The sequence below is a fragment of the Zosterops lateralis genome, assembly GCF_965231275.1.
Source record: "Zosterops lateralis genome assembly, chromosome: 6".
In the NCBI taxonomy this organism is placed as follows: Eukaryota; Metazoa; Chordata; class Aves; order Passeriformes; family Zosteropidae; genus Zosterops; species Zosterops lateralis.
The window spans coordinates 6772200-6788730 of NC_139761.1; the positions used below are offsets into that span (position 1 = coordinate 6772200).

General features: G+C 42.4%; 1 protein-coding gene across 1 annotated transcript; it reads right to left on the minus strand.

Annotated features, from left to right (window-relative positions):
* Positions 1 to 479: 479 nt before the first annotated feature.
* WDR89 (WD repeat domain 89) lies at positions 480 to 15273 on the minus strand. Its single transcript, XM_083863816.1, has 2 exons — positions 15223 to 15273; positions 480 to 2080 (listed from the first exon to the last, which is right to left on the minus strand). The coding sequence occupies exon 2, from the start codon at positions 2056 to 2058 to the stop codon at positions 889 to 891; it is 1170 nt and encodes a 389-aa protein (XP_083719942.1). The 5' UTR covers positions 2059 to 2080; positions 15223 to 15273; the 3' UTR covers positions 480 to 888.
* Positions 15274 to 16531: the final 1258 nt, after the last annotated feature.

Sequence of the window (16531 nt, forward strand, 5' to 3'; positions counted from 1 at the left end):
TCTCATATCAGTCTGTTCCTCCATAACTGCAGTCTCTGAAGGCAGTGTTCATTTTTTGGGTTTCAGCATCCCCACTTGGCATGTGACACCAGTTTCTTTCAAGTCAGGGTTTGGGATTTTAAGCACCGCTGGTGTAATTACACCCATCAGTTTCTCCAACCCACCAAAGATCTCCCCAGTCTTCCAGGTGCACTTAGTAGGAAAGAATGAAGCTGCTTGCAAAATTCTTGGGTATTTTCATGCAGGAAATAATGCCAGTTTAACAGTTCTCATACAAATTAGCTGCTGTTTGGTTGAATACATTCATATTTGCTATGAAAAAGATGGCTCTATCAGCTGCTTCTTTATGAGCTTGTTCTAAACCAGTGATGTGACAGTGCAAAACTACTTATTTTCTGTTTCATCGAGAAGTAATTCCTTCAGGCATTAAGATGTGACATAAAATCTTTTACTAAATTGAGCAATTTCATTAAGTTTTCTGTGAAGAAAGCAAAATACAGCATGGAATACAAAAGCTTTTAAAACGTGCCAGGGAGTATCATTGGGAAGGTAACAAACTATGCAAGCCACAGGCCTGTATTACACATTTAAAACATTGTCTGAGACATTAAATAACCACAGAAACAGTTTTATATAATATGATTTAATATCAGTTGTTCAAGAACTCAGGAGCAAACATTTACTTTTTTTCTGATTAATATTAGCAACGTAAAAAAAATAAAAATAAAAGGCATTCTTCTGATGACTGAAATACATTCCCAGGGGGAATTCAAGCACCACAGTTCTTTCCACAGAAAACCTCCAAGTAAAACACGGCCAAGTATTGCCTAGAGGGAGATTAAACACCGGGAAAGCTCTACACAGCAGAGATTCCCACTTTTAGGCATTTCACTTTTTCCTGCATTTGAGGGAGGTGTTGTGAACTCTCACTCTCTTCTGCACGGAAGAAGAGATCTTCAGAGATGCTTTCTTTGTGAGGGACCTTTCCACAGCCCCGGGTTTCCATAGCAACAGCTGAGCATCCTCTCCACCCGTCAGCAGAGCCTCCTCCGTGGGGCTCCAGCAGAAGGAGCGGACGGTGGCCGAGTGTCCCCCACTCAGGGTCCCCACCAGGCTCAGGCCATCGCTGCTGCAGCTCATCAGGTGAATGTTTCCTGTGGAGGTTCCCCCAACCAGGAAGAGTTTCCCCGCCTTTTCGTGGTACAAGCCACCCACCAGGTAGTGCAGGCCGTGGTTTTCAGCGCAGACTGACTCTCTGACGTCCAGGACGTGGAGCAGGGTTATGGGATCTTCCGTGTCCAGCTGGGCCGTGTCCCACCAGCAGAACCCCTCGTCGTGTGTGGTGCAATAGACCTGTCTGTAACCCTCCCCAGCCCAGCCAAGAGAACTCACTGAGGAATCTGAATTGCAAGTCGATATCAAAGCATCGTCTTCGTTATCCTTGTTGATGTCAAACACATTGACCAAGCCATCGGTTGAGCCAGACACCACCAAATTGGGTTCGGTAGGGTGAAAACAGATTTTGGTGATGTCATCATTGTGACTTTCAGAATAGACTCCCAAGGGCTCTTTAGTGGTGCTGGCACAGTCTGTAACTCCCCTGGCATCCCAAAACACCAGAAACGTGTCCTTTTCAGCCTTCTCTGTGCCGGCACAGACGACGAGGTCGCTGCAGCTGAGGTCGAAGCTGATGAAGACGTTGGAAGGGTAACCAGTGAACACCTGCACGGGCTCCTGCGAGGCCGAGCGAACATCCCAGCACCTGACGCTGCCCTGGCTGCAGGCTGAGAACACCAGGCTGTCACAGGTGTGTGCGAACCTGACCCCGCTGAGCAGCCCATGCTGCGCGCGGTATTCCCGCAGGAACCGCAGCGTCTCCCTGTCGTACACACGGAGGGATTCATTGGAACAGGACACGGCCACGAAACGGCTGCTCCCAGGCTGGGCAGCTGGGGAGGTGTGGATGTCCAGCAGGTAGGAGGGCTCCTCGCTGGGCACAGAGCGCCTGGCGATGCGCAGACCCGCCAGCTGCTCCTCCACCCTCTCCACTGCCGTCATCTCCCCAAGCCTTGGCAGAAATCTGCAATAAATAAAGGCCAAGGAGAGTTTTAATTACAACATTTTTCAGCAGTGATAGGTTTAAAAACACTTAGGAGGAAGCATCTCGTGCAGAGGTGATGCACGGAGCTAAAATTCAATTATCCCAATGTCCTCCCCACCACATCTTCATTCACAGGAACACAGAACAGGAAAGGGCTCCCTGATTCAAGGAGTTCAGTCTCTCGTGTCTGTAAGCACTACACCAGATAATCCCCTTAACAGATTAAACAGTCTACCTGGGAATCCTGGGAAAGTCACTTAGCTAAATTTGCTTTATTATTTTTATAAAGCAACGTGATGTTCTCTACAAGTGGAAAGGAAATGAAGTCACCCCCTCTACCTGAGGAGGAATAAGTCTTGTTTGTTGTAGGAAGCACAGCCCACAAACAGCTGCATCAGTACAACTGCAGGAGCCTTCTAAAGTGAACTCCTGTGCTGAGGGACGTGCACAGGGGAGGCAGAGAACAGGACCAAAATTACACAGCACTACAGCCTGCAATGGCTGGTGAGGTAATTTTACAAGTATTTAGGTGCCCAATGACGCACAGAAACACCTGCCAGCATATCAGGGACCACCTCAACAGGCTCTGTGACCTGTGGAATTCACTGCAATTAAGCACCTCGACGTTTTCTGAGCCTCCTGTAAAACCACAAGAACACTGGGTTTTAGTGCAGCTGATAAAAATCTTCCCTTCAGAGGCAATTCCTCTCTGGCACTACTGAACCCTCCTAGAAACCCAAACTATTTCAGCAATGCACACGAAGGCAAACTTCACCCAGCAAAACCAAAATTAAACAAAATTCTCTTGGATCCTCTCACAGATTCACTTCTAAAATATGCCCTAAAAAAAAGGAAAAACATAGTTTTCTTTTCTATAACACAACAGAAAATTCTATTCTGTAATTGCAATAAAGACTCCATCAATTAGAGTCAGGAAAAGCACAGCAGCATTTACATTTTAAAGAGATATTTGCAATGGTTTTAGTGGTTCACAAACTACAACCTTTTTCTAAAGGAAGATGGAGGTATGTTATTACAGTCATCCACTTCTGTCAAAAACACAGGTTCAATTATTCTGTGTTTAAAAGAATCAAACCCCAAACACCGAGGGAATCACAGCAGGTTTTAAGGGGCCAACACTCCAGTGATTTATCACTGGTACTGGTATTTCCTTAAGATCTGGACCAGCAGCCAATCCCAGGTACCACATGCATGAAATGACCCTTAAAACAAAAAATCCAAAGAGAAATGGAATAAAAATCAGGCAGACACAGAATGCAAGAAAATATTCTCATGCCTTCCCAGCTGTTCTATCATCAAATTTTCTGCAAATTCTCCAGGCTGGATTTTTAGGGGTGGGATGTGCAAGTTTCCATGTATGACTTGCTTTAGTCATAATTATTTTAATTGTCCATGAGAGACCAGAAACAAAGGGAAAGTTGCTATGACAAAGCTGCATTCTGCTTTTTTTTCCCCCCTTCTTGGCATTATTTGTGGTTTCTGGGGTTTGCTTTCCCTCCTCTGGTTTGCTGCACACAAATATTCACGACACCATGTGACAAACCAGCAAATTCTTAAAAAACAGCTTAAGCAGGCACACATAAAAACTTAATTCCCAAGTCACAAATAATCTCACTAAGCGATTTGCCTCAGTAATATCCTGACAATGAGGTCCCCAGGTTAATCTTCTACATCAAAGCAACCTTTCAGAGCACATCCACCAGTCATTTTTGCCATAAAACGCAGACATCCTGTGGAAACTCCTTTCCCCTCTGAAGCAAAGAGGTTCAGCCTGTTTTCTGGCATTACCCTGTGTACAACCTGCCCGCAGAACTTGTTCCTTACTCACTTTTCTGGGTATGTCCTCAAATGAAACAGGCTTTTACCAGAACTATTACATAAAGCCAACTGTTCTCAGACGCTGTTTGCTACTTTGCTGCTTAAACACAAAACTGTTAAACATCCATGCAAATTAATAATATAAACTGAAGAGATAAAATATTTTTACCATTATTAATTAGGAAAACTGCTTAATTCAATTTACAGAAGAATTACAATGGAAGGTTGTATTTAAATAGAGTTTCAAACACACATGTTAGAGGGTGGAGAAAGGAGTTTTTGTAAACCAGCTCTCCTGCAGTGCTATAGTTACTAAAAAAAAAATCAGGTTATCTCTGTAAATTTCTTGTAAGAAAAATGCAGTTTTCCAAGCTGACCTGAATTTTAAGCTCTAAATATTCTGACTTTGTCTACTCAAAAGGCCAAATAAACTCAAACAGACATGTTCCTGACAAATGTCATCCATTTGGAAGGCAAGCTGCAGTTGTTTAAATATTACTGACTATGATAGAGAGTATCTTTCAATAAGCAGTTTCTACAACACTCATGTCAGGGCTTTTACTGCTGGGGAAGGCAAGGGAACTCTACAAATACCCAGAAGTTGTAAAAAGCCAGAGTCTGCAAAAGGAGGTTCATTCAGTTTTAATAGTATTTTCTGGGAAATAAAATTAGCTCAACACAACTCATAAGCTTTTGCCCAGAATGACTTAAGTGCAGCTATTCTGAAATACCAGAAAATGCTGTTCATCTTTTCAGACAGAAGTGCAATTTCTACCATCAGGAAGGTGAAGGGCTCAGTTTTCAACTCTATTTTTTTCACTGCAACAACTTAAAGACTTAAAGTTGTGTTTGATGGCAGCCAGGTTTTTGCTAAAAACTCAGTAAAATGTCTGCCTTAGTAAGAAAGTCTTCAGACTATTATGAAATTGTGATTGAAGGTTATATAAACAATTCATGCTCAAACTTCAGGGTGTAGCTGCCAGCCCTTCCTTTTCAGAAGGGGAAGTCACTGTTGTATTTTTGATGGGAAAGTTTAAATGGCAGGAATAGGATCTGTGTTAAATTTATGAGACAAATAGGAAACAATGGTCTTCCAAACACAATAGAAGATAACTAAGCACTGGACTGCAGCCACTCACAAAGCACACGGTCCCCTGCGCTGAAGCACTTTCAGTTCCTTAAGTTCAACAACAGAGATATCTGCTTTCCAAAAGAATCCTTTGGCAAAATCAGAGTCTTTGAAATGTTTTGGACACAGCACAACAGCCACTTGTGATGATCAGAGAGGAGAACGGCTCATGTTTGTATGACAAACTCTCTGACACAAAGAGTTGTACCAACAGCTTGCTCTTGGACTGCTCCAGTCTCAGAAAAAATCAAGGAGGGCACTGGCCAAAAGCTCTTCTTTCCCCATGGTTCCTCCTCTGCCCAGAATGTGAGGTAGTTCATTAAATTCAGGTTTTTCACCTTCTCCAGCAAAGTCACTCACAATCTGTATCTATGGTCTCAACAGTGACAAAACCCAGGTGATGTCAAGGTGCCAGGAATCCACCACCACCACTGGGATGACACACCAGTACCTGGCTGGAGGTGTCTGGCTCTGACCAGCCACTTGTGCCTGAAACAGAGGTGTAATCCCATCCTTAGGGATCACCATTCCTTATGTGAACAGCTGAATCTTTCAGCTGTGTCCACACCTGCACCCCCTTGAGCCAGGAAAAGCCACCTTTTGTAAATGAAACCTGAAACTTCTATGTTATTATATCTAGACTTCTGGAACTACACTCAAGTGGTCTGTTCTATGAATTAAGTACACAGGTACGTGCAACCCCTGCACAGCTCCTGGATACCACAACTACCAGAAACAATAAGCTTCTGGAAGGACACTCAAAACTCATTACATCTTGGGAACTCAGAATAAATACCGTTCTCTGAAATAACCTAAAATATTTTGACCTCCAGGGCATCCTACAAGGCTCCTTTAAAAAAGAAATAAACTTGATGTTTAGAATAGAAGGCACGAAGTGGAAGTGATGCCAAAGAGGCAGGACAGGATTTTCAGATGCCTTTGTTAATGTGTTTTTCACTGGTGGAGTGTGGAAACAACCACACAGCAAGACTAGAAGCAAACAGTTGTGCCAAAGGCAGCCCTTTCCAACGGGGGAGAAATGAAAAGCAAGTACCTATCTGCACAAACTAAACACTTAACAGTGTCCCAGCCCATACTGCTGTGCTGTTTGTGCAGTATTCTAAACATTGCAGCTTCAGTTCAAGCCAACAGGCTCATCAGTCCTCTTCAATCCAGAACGTTTTTCAAAAGATAAACCAGCAAATCGTAAGTTATTTCCCTTTTCCTTTGAGTGGTGTACAGAAGATGCTGCCAAGTTGCATAGTTCTCCTTTCCAAAAGGGAGTGTTAGCTCAAAAATTTATAGAAATACAATTTTTCCTTTGAAAAATACAGGGGAAAATGTGGAAAAATGGCACATTCTCAAAGATTTAATCACTAACATAAGAGAAACTTATGAGTAGGAGGGTAGAAACACGTAATAAAAATGAAAAAGACCTGTGGTTCTGGTAATCTTCTTCTGCAGAGGTCAAATAACCAAAAATAGCAATGGATCTCAACAGCAGCAGATGAAATCTTGCACTGTTCTTCCCTACTATAAACAATACAAACAGACCCTCCCTTTATTTTCACAATTATTAAAAGTTCCAGAGCAAGCTGAGAACAAACACAGAGCTCTGGGCAGCGGGAAGCAGCTCCTGCATGATCAGGACATGTGGTTTGCATTTGGGAACAGAGCTGCCAATGCAGGGAGAACACAGCAGGGCTGTACTGCCCCAGTGCAGGGAGAACACAGCAGTGCTGCATTTCCCAGTGCAGAGAGAACAGAGCAGTGCTGCACTGCCCAATGCATCAGCTGCAGAGACCTCTCCTCACTGGCAGCACTCCCCAGCAGAAGATGGACCAGCAAATTATCCAAGCACAGAGGGAAAGCACAAAACACCCCTGAGGAATCCACAGGTTCTCCAGCACACACTCTCCCATAGCTGAGTTTGTTATTTCACCCAAGCAGAGGGGTTTTTCCAGCATTCCCACAAAGCCTGCTGAAGGCAAAGAGCATTTAGTCATCAGGCAGGAAGGGAATAAAATGCACGAGAGGCTACGCTGAAGTGCAGAGACAAGATGTAACTGCCAAGAGAATTATTTCATCCTCTCCAATCAGCTACATCTCGCTTCCAAATGTAAGGCACAGTCAGAAAGAAGCTCCGTGTAATTCTTCATTTGCAATACAGAGAAAATTGTATCAGTAGAATAGAAAGAAGGAAAAAGATAAAACACAAAGTCTACGGGAAGATCAAAAAAATTAGATCTACCAAGCTACTTGCCTTTCATGAAATCAATTCCTGCCCTCCCACCACGACTGAGCTTTGGGATACAGTCCTGCTTAGCAATGGAGAGAGGAGCTGTAGGTGGGAGAGAGAACCAAGGAAATGGCCTTAAACAGTATTGGTTGGAGGGAAAAAATAAGAGTCAGAGGTAAGAGAGAATAAAGGGAAAAAGGCCCAAGTGCTCAGTGTTTTGAGGTTCAAAAATTTAAAAATAAATTAAAAATGGAAACTACAACAGTTCTGAACTCTGTTGGGGCCATAAGAAAGTGTTCACACCAATACAGAAACAAAACCTCTTTTGAATATTATACTGGACATCCATAGAGAGAGAATGCAAAAAACAACTTCTGAACTGGATCAAGCACAGTTTTAAATGCATAAATCACAAAAACCATACAGTGACTATTTTCATCAAAAAGAAAACTTTCAGGTTTGTTGGTTTTTTTGGGTTTTTTTGCTTTGTTTTGTTTTGGTGTAAGATTCTGCATTCAAACTAGAAAGACCTATGCTGCTTTGGCATCCAACACTGGAAAATATGATGGAGATCTAGAGAGATCTAGAACATTCAGGTATGCCTTCAGGTCCCAATTGCAATGAATTAACATTCAAACTTGAGTAACTGAAAGCCTATTGACAGAAATTCATGAACCAAAGAGGTGGTCAAGAGCTGCAAAAGATCAGATGACCAATTGAAGAAGTGTAGGATAATCCAATGTACAATTAAAAAACTCAAATAAGCTAGAAAACACTATACAAAACTATAAAAATGCCAAATTACAAAATTTGGCTTCAAAATTAAGGCAAATTTATTAAAATATGATGCTCGAATTGCTAACCTACCTTCTCTAGAACAATTTAGAAGACCCTGACATAAACATGGGAAACACAGTTTCTAAATACTCAAACTGTGTAAAATAGTAATTCAAACGCATTTGAAAATATCCCTTTTTCAGTCTTCTCTTTCATCCAATTCTATGCTGGTGGCACAGACCTACTAACAGAGGAGCCACAAATGAAGCTGTCCCCAAAATCCAACTCTGCCATGAGCAGCTGGACCCAAACAAGAACTTCCCAGTGAGGGGAGCCTTCCTTGTAGTGACCTCAGCAGGCAGAGGATGTGGCTGCATCCAGGTGTGGGTGAGGTAGTCATCCAATAAAGGAGTAATAAGAGGATAAGAGATGCTCTATTTTACCCTCGTGGCTATTCTCAGATCAAGCTGGCAGGAGCTGCAGCAGAAGCAATCCTATTTTATAAAGGCAGGTCTGAAAGAGTCCCAGGCAAAGGGTAAATCACAGAAAAAGAAATACTGCAATTGGGATATTTCTATCAATTCTATATATTATATATATTATGTTTTCTTCTTTTTTTCTGATAAAGAATACTGTATTTAAAAGCACTCTGAAAACTCATCTATGCCTAAATTGCACTCTCAGAAGCCTCTGAACAGGTGAACAAAAAATGCTGCATCCCCAGGTAGATTCTAGAGAACAGGAAAACTGTCCCAGTGCTGGGCCCTGGATTTTGCACTGAGCAATGCTCTGACAGGGGGTCAAAGATGAGGTTTGCTCTCCTCCAAGTCTGCTGCAAATCTTGAAGAGAATCCAAGCCTCAGCCTCCTGCACTTGTGCTTATCTCATCAGACCACAGCCACCAGAGAAAAGTCATTTCCTTTCTCCTGTGAGCACCTCCCACCGAAGGCATCATGCTGAGATGGTTCTTGTAACCACAAACACGGGAAAGAAGATCCAGCACTAATCAGCCTCTCAAATAACAGCCAACAGCTGCTGGAAATCAAACACGGAGGGTACAATGGTCACCTGCATGTAGCATTAAGTTTTGATCCATTCACATTTCAGCACAGCAGCCACGAGCAGCTCAGAGGAGGTTCATGCTCACTAACAGCATTTCCCTTTGTGAAGAGGGCCAGCAGCTTTGCTGTCTGACTTGGCACTAGAGCTGTGCACTGAGATGGTCAAATAAGACAGAAATAAAGTATTTATCTAAGTGGATTTAAACAGCCTGGCCTACAAACACTTCCTAGTCCTGGCTGGCAGAACAGCTTGCTGAGCAATTCCCAGCAAGGGCCAACATTCACAACTCCTCACTTTCCCAATCAGTGAAACAAGGACAGTATTTGCCCAACTCACAGTCCCTGTGCACACAAACCTTAGTTAGTACAGTCAGCAGCACACTTTCACAGAAAAGCTCTTTTCTGAATGTCCACACTACAAGAGACAATGCAGAAGTCACTGTGACACTGTGACACACCTGCAAATTCCACAATCTAAAAATGCTCTGATAGCATTTCAAATTTGGGATTCCAAGAAAGGACTCCAAGAGTGATGATTTTCAGGGCCATTTTAAGCTGAACAAAACACCACATGAACAGGCAACACCAATGATCCACCCTACAGAGAAAGGTGAAAGGGAAAAATTACTTACACAGCTGCATGAATAATTTATTGACTCTGAAACAACACAATTTATTTCCTTCAATTTAGACACTGCCACTTACTACCAGCATCCTCATATAGCAGAAACCTGGAAATAAGTAAGAAGTCTCCCCAAAAATTAATAAAATTTGCTGAAATTCTTCCAAAGAATTTATTTCTACACCACAGGAAGCCTGGTTCAGCCTGAATTTTGCAGCACCCATAATAAAGGGATATAAAGAAACTTTGCTGTAAGTGGAATAAGAGTTTCTACTACCACACATTGGTGCCAAAATACCTACAATGGCATAATGTAAATGTTTTATTTACTGGAATATTTCAGAAATTCTTTCACAACAGTAATTTTCCTTAAGTACACTTCATTATCAGAGCTCATTCTTCAAAACATAAAACTATTACGTTTTCAAGACCCTTTTGTTAACAATCCAAGCTTTAAATCAGTTGCTGGTGAACAGGTAAGAAGATGTATGTGTAGATGGAGGGGAATACAAGACAAACAACATTTGTGTGCTTGGTAATTCCTATTCTCACTCTAACATCATTGCCCAAGCAATTCTCTGCAGTTCCAGATGGATTGCACAGGCACAAACATCTGCCAAGCCTAAGCAGGGAAAATGACTTCTCCTCATTTTCCTCATCTGCCTCCCTAGAACTTGCAGATCACGAAGGTGTCTTCACCACTCACATCCCACAATATCCATTCTTTTTATATTTAGCTACTCTAGAACATCCCCACGTCAAGGTAATTTGTCAGAGCCTCTCCAGTTTCAAAGCAACAAGAGAAACTTGAGCTCCCCGTGTGCCTGTGACAGTTCACAGACTATCAGTTTCCAAAACATGCTCTTTGTGCACAGTCTGACAGCTGGAGGCTCTGCTGAATCTTTATCATGCCCTAAGCTCAATTTTCAATGCTTTGTAGCAGACAAAAGGAAAAGATGTCATCTAAGTGACAAGAGGAGGATGGAAGAGGCTGAAATAAAGTGTTTCAGAGCTACGTTGCCTTTATCCTGATCAGGAGAATTTACTTTTGAGTCTCCACAAAAGATGCTAAGGCATCAAGGATGTGGACATTGAACCCATGCAAAGGCACTCTCTTCAGCTCTTTGTTTCCAGGAGCCTTTAGACAGTGCTTACTCTTGAACCATACATGGAACTCCAGCAGCTTCACCAATGCATTAAAAGATTTTTTTTAAAAACCCAGCTTTTACTTTTCATGACACCCAAATGCACAGTGATTTTCCATACTCCACTGGAAGTTCAGATTCAACTGGTTTTTTCACTCTTAAGTGATTTAGGACTCAGTCACAAGAAATAAAATCATGAAAGGGAAGGACAAAGGAGAAAGTGTGCAGGTATTGATACTCCAGACTTCCTGATCCAGAGATCTGCCGTGTGCAGCAACACAGACAATCCCTGCTGGCAGAAACACAACTCCATGTTTCTGTTAGGGCCCACAAACCCCAAAGACCTGGGGAACTTACTTTCCTGAGATCCACAAACACCTTGTCTTCAGCAGCTTGTTGTCCCAAAATAAGACAGGGATAAAAAGCAAAGTCAAGAGCTTTTTGCATTTTAATAACTCTGCTCTCAAGCCATGTTTGTTCTCAGTGCTGAAGTAAACCCCTATTTCAGAGGGTCACAGCAGACTCCCAGCAGAGCCCTTTGCTGAGGCCAATGTCTTGATAACTAAGCCATAATCAAGTGCAGAGAAGGAAGGGTTAGATGATGCAGGTAATGGGCTGTTTATTTCACAAGAAGTAGCTGGATGCTGTGCCTTGTGTAGCTTGGCAAAGACAGAGGCTGAGCAGGGATATGATTACTATCTACAAATACATCAAAGGAATAAATGCTGGGGAGGGAGGGGAGCCACTCAAGAACAATACTGGCACAAGAATTTAAGAGTATAAACTGACCATAAATAAAATATGGAGCAGAAATCATCAAGTTTATCTTACAAAATACTTCCCAGTTACAACAGTGGGGGTAAAAACTTTTACTGTCTTCATCTGCTTTTATAACCCCGCCAGCCTGGCACCCACCACTCTCCTTGCACAGCAAAGAACCCAAATAGGAAGGCAGACTGAGAAACAAGCAGCTCTGAGATAAGCTGGCTCATCATTCTTTTCTGGAAGACACCACTCTGCCAGGCAGACAATAGCAAGACACAATATTTGCTCAGTCCATAGTTGCAAAAGTAGAATTAAGACCTTACTAAGAGGCCATGTATGTGCACAGAGAGCACGCAGCTTCCAGTTTAAGGTGGCCTCCACTCCATGCTCCTGGATGTGTCAGGATAGCAGCCTAAGGAGCTGAGTGTGCCCCTCCACACAGCCACATTCCATGCCAAGGATTTGGGGTGGAAAACCCCAAGAGTTTGGGACAGGCTGCCAGGGGCTGTCATTCCGCTCTCGGCCACCGGGTGTCGCCAGTGACCGCCCAGAGCACTCGGGGCGGGAGTCGCGATTTACCCGACCCGACAATAATTAACCCCGGCGTTAATAAAGCACTGATTTTCTTTTTTCTTCCTTTTAAAAGCCTCCATTCCTCAAATCAGACCGTTAATCAGAATCACAGCCTTCGCTTAGAACTGCTTAGCACGAAAAACGAAAGAAAAAAAAACAACAACTATGACACCACTTTTCTTTCTGAACCATCAGAGGTTAAAAATACACACCTTCTTTATTGAAGTCTCATTTGGTGACTTTAATCCAGAGATTTTGATCATTCAGACTTCATAACAATTCAAGATGTGGCTCATATGTCCACACAAGGCACACAGGGAATGACTGGCTTGTGTGCATTTGTATTTGCTCTTTTGGCATCCAGCAAGTGCTGAGTCCAGAAACGCCCATCACCCGAATTTCCTCGGGAACAGGGATGAGCAAATCAAACCCAGCAACTACAGAACCCTTCCTCTCTCCATCTCTTACACTCGTGTCTATCTGCCACAAACACTCCTGAAGCAGGAGTGTCCAATGCACATGCAGGGTAATTGTTGCCCAAGATATTCAGCCACTAGAATTAACTTCTCTTTAAATCTGTTTTTCTCCCTTTCAAAACTGAGTCATGTATTTCCTTAGATATCCTGACAGACATTGAATAAACTAAAATCAAATCCTCTTACCTCAAAAAGTTCCTTCATAAACTGCATAAAAACTCAAGTAAATTACAACTGCAAGAAAGAACTATATGTTTCTAACCAAGAAATTTTGGTTTCACAGCTGCTTGTCCCTTTTGATTGCAAAAAGGAGCCATAACACTTAATTCCAGCTCTCACACTCATTCCCATAGCAACAAAGATACACAAATTATTATTAGGAAAAGATCCTCAAATAATTGAAAAGTGAACAATATCTGAGGCTTCCTATTCCAGGTACTGCCAGCACACAATTCCAGTTTGTCAATTTTAATTAAATGCTGGGCTGCCTTTTCACCAATGTAACTGCTTACCAATTGTACAGCACTTTTGTATCTTGTTTTTAATGAGAAGCTGAGCACTGATTTTGCCTTGAAATAACAGGCAAGGGAAAAAAGAAGGATCTCAGCAGTTGTGGTGAGCTGCAGAGAGAGGTCCAAGTGAAAAGTTGTTAATCAGTTAAAAATACAAAAAAAAAATCAAGTTTCTGCTGAAGAAAAAAAAAGCAATAGCAAGAAAGATTATAAATAATACAGCAAAACAATCATTTTACTTTAAAATTAATTTTGGATTTGCATAATTTAATTGAAATCAGAAATTTAAATAAGAACTAAGAGTGTTTTAATGCATCTGCTTTTTCCACAGATAAGATTCAGCTGCCATATTAAGCAAAGAACCCTTTCATTTTGATGCTTTTATTAGGTTTTCATTTATCTGGAAAACTACAGACTTTTTTTAAAAATAGCAAGTGCCCTTTCAAGGCCACAGTGTATTCTTATATAAAACAAGTCTCAAAAAGGAAAACAATAGGATATAACAAGTTTTTAAATACTTGCACTCCTCTAAACATTAAGGTCACCTCAAAACATTTTCAGCAATACAGAACAGTGCAATAAAAAATAATACAAAACCCTGAAAACATTAACTGTCTGGAGGAAGTGCTTTCAGATTAATGTGAAAAAGGAGTGATAAATTAATGTAAAGTCTATAAAGGGTATAAACAACAGTACAGATGGTTTATGTTGCAAAGGAGATCAGAGTAGATAATGTAATAGTCTTTCTGGGCTTTAACACCTGACATAAACAGAATCAAAATTTATCAGACTGAAGAGTTTATAGCATATTATGAACTTGTTAAAATGGATAGCTGCAAATATTTGCTTCCTGCCAATACTTCTGAATTATTATGACTGTTGAAAAAAGACTCATCCTGTAAGACCCAGAAACAGGACAGAACACACATTCTATGCTGGGACCTTCAGAACAGCCTAATGGAATTACCCAGTGTTTGTGCTGCAATTTGAGTGTGACATTTACAGTCCTGTACACTGGCTTAGCTTCTTCTTTCCCACCCCCAATTCCTGCTTTGTTCTCACTGAAGTATCTTGTTAAAACCTGCATTGAAGTACCAGCTCAGGCAAAAATACATCATAGAAACAATTCAACCAAGACATTCTTCACTCCCAGCCTAAAGCTTTATCTACCAAAGCACCCATCTCTATCCCATTTCCCTCCACCTGCCATTCCCTTAAGAAGCTAAAAAAGCACTTTCTCAGTCATGTGCAGAAGCTACCTCGACATACATTTAACCATCCAACCTCAAGTTTAATGCAGGAAGAATAAAGAGAGGAAAATGCACCGGCAAGAATTTATGTAACTCTTTTGTGTTTAACTCTTCTGTTAAAGGAAAGGGGACAGTTTCAGGGACATGAGAAGGGGGAGAGTTAAGGGAGAAGTGGGAGCTGGGTCAGGCTGAAGGTCCATGAGGAGGGCAAAGGTGTGTTTGAGGCTGAATTTCCTAATCCCACATGGCATTGCTCTTCTCCCTTTCTTACATCCTCCACTGCCCATCTTGCACCTGAACTGCTCCCAAGTGCAAAAACACACTCCAAAACCTTGCCAAGTCCCCGATTCACAATCCTCAACACTTCTTTTTAATGTCTGCTGTGAAAGCCACTAATGGGTTTGTCCTCACACAGGAGAAGCTGAGCCCCCTAAAAACCATCTTTTCACTCACCAAATAAACCCAACTCTGAGACTGTCTGCAGAGGCAGCTTGGCATCAACACAGCTGAACATCATGGTAGTGCTGATTTCCTTCTGTTTTGCCCATTTTGGGTTGGTTTTTTCCCCCAGAAAACCTTGGAAATACCATTATTTTTATACTTCCAGTAAAAAGCACACCAAAGCTGGGAAATGCTGACAGCAGGTAACAACCATTTGCCGGTGTTCCTCACCCGGACCCTTATCCCGGCCGCTCCATGGGGTCCCTATCCCTGCCGGATCCGTGTTCCTTACCCGGATCCGTGTCCCAGGTCCCTGCCCGGGTCCCATTCCCGGTCCCTGTCCCTGCCGATGTTCCTCACCCGGCTCCGTGTCCTGATCCCGGCCCCATTCCCGGTCCCTGTTCCTCACCCGAGTCCCTGTTCCTGTCCCGGCCCCTCAGAGCCGCCCCGGCCGCCGCCGCGTGCGCCCCGCGCTGCCCCTGCAAGCCCCGCCCCCGCCGCCTTATTGGCTGCAGCGGCCGCCCATCTTCCGTCCACGGAGGCGGGGAAGGAAGGAAGCGACGCACGGGAAGGGGATTGGTGTAAAACCGGAGGAGGCGGGGCCGGCAGGAAATCGGCGCTGTTTGATTGGCTGGTGCAGGGAAGCCCCGCCCCACCGCGGACATGGCGCGGGGCTGAGGGAGCGGGCACAGCGAGCGGGAGCGGCCGGGCGCCGGGAATGGGCCCCGGGAACCGGGAACGGGCCCCGGGCCGTGGGGTGACACACGGAGTGCATCCTCCGGGAGAGCACGAACACACAGGGTTATTTCCTAGGAGAGACCCAAACACCAAGAACAAGGTTAATCAGGCTTCCTTTTCCTTCAGCTTGCTGTTAGATTTTCCCAGATCCTTTTTTTTTTCCAATTAAACTTCCAAATAGCATTTTTCTCCTTTTTTTACTTCCCCATTACTAGGCTTACACATCCAGGCTATGAAAAGGAAGATGGCATAACCAACATTTTCTTCTTTTCATGTTTTATTTAATATTGCCCCAAGTCTTGTAATTCAAAATTCCTTGTTCTACTCTGAATTTACTGTTCAGCATTAATCCATAACCTTGGATGGATGTTATTCAGTGAGGAAAATAATTTATACCTTTATTTTTAAAATAACATGTATGGTCTTTTCTGATAAATGATGTGAATGACATTACCAGTATCATGATGGACAAATAAATAATTTCAAGACTTTTTTTAAACACAGAAATATTTTCATTAGCTTAGTTTGAACTTCCATTTTTTAAAACTGGAATCAAAGCATTTGAGCTCACTGTGTATTGTTCTAGCAAGATAAAAAAATCTTTAGCTAAACCCAATGACATGGTCAAGTTACATGGACAATGAACATAGAGCAGTATAAAAAACACCTTGTAGTTCAGTTTATTGTCACCTTAAAGCAGAAATTCAATCAAAAGACTTAAAAATACTGTTAATTTCATTTGTATGTCACTATCACTAGCTGTGTACAGGATTTTAATTCTACATGCTCCAGCATAACTGTTATTTTTATTATTTCTACTGATGCAGGTACATAAATAATGCATGAATTTATGTTCTACCAGT

Bases quoted from the DNA above. Each gene is read 5' to 3' on its own strand.
- WDR89 (XM_083863816.1), bottom strand. From the start codon at position 2,058: ATGACGGCAGTGGAGAGGGTGGAGGAGCAGCTGGCGGGTCTGCGCATC.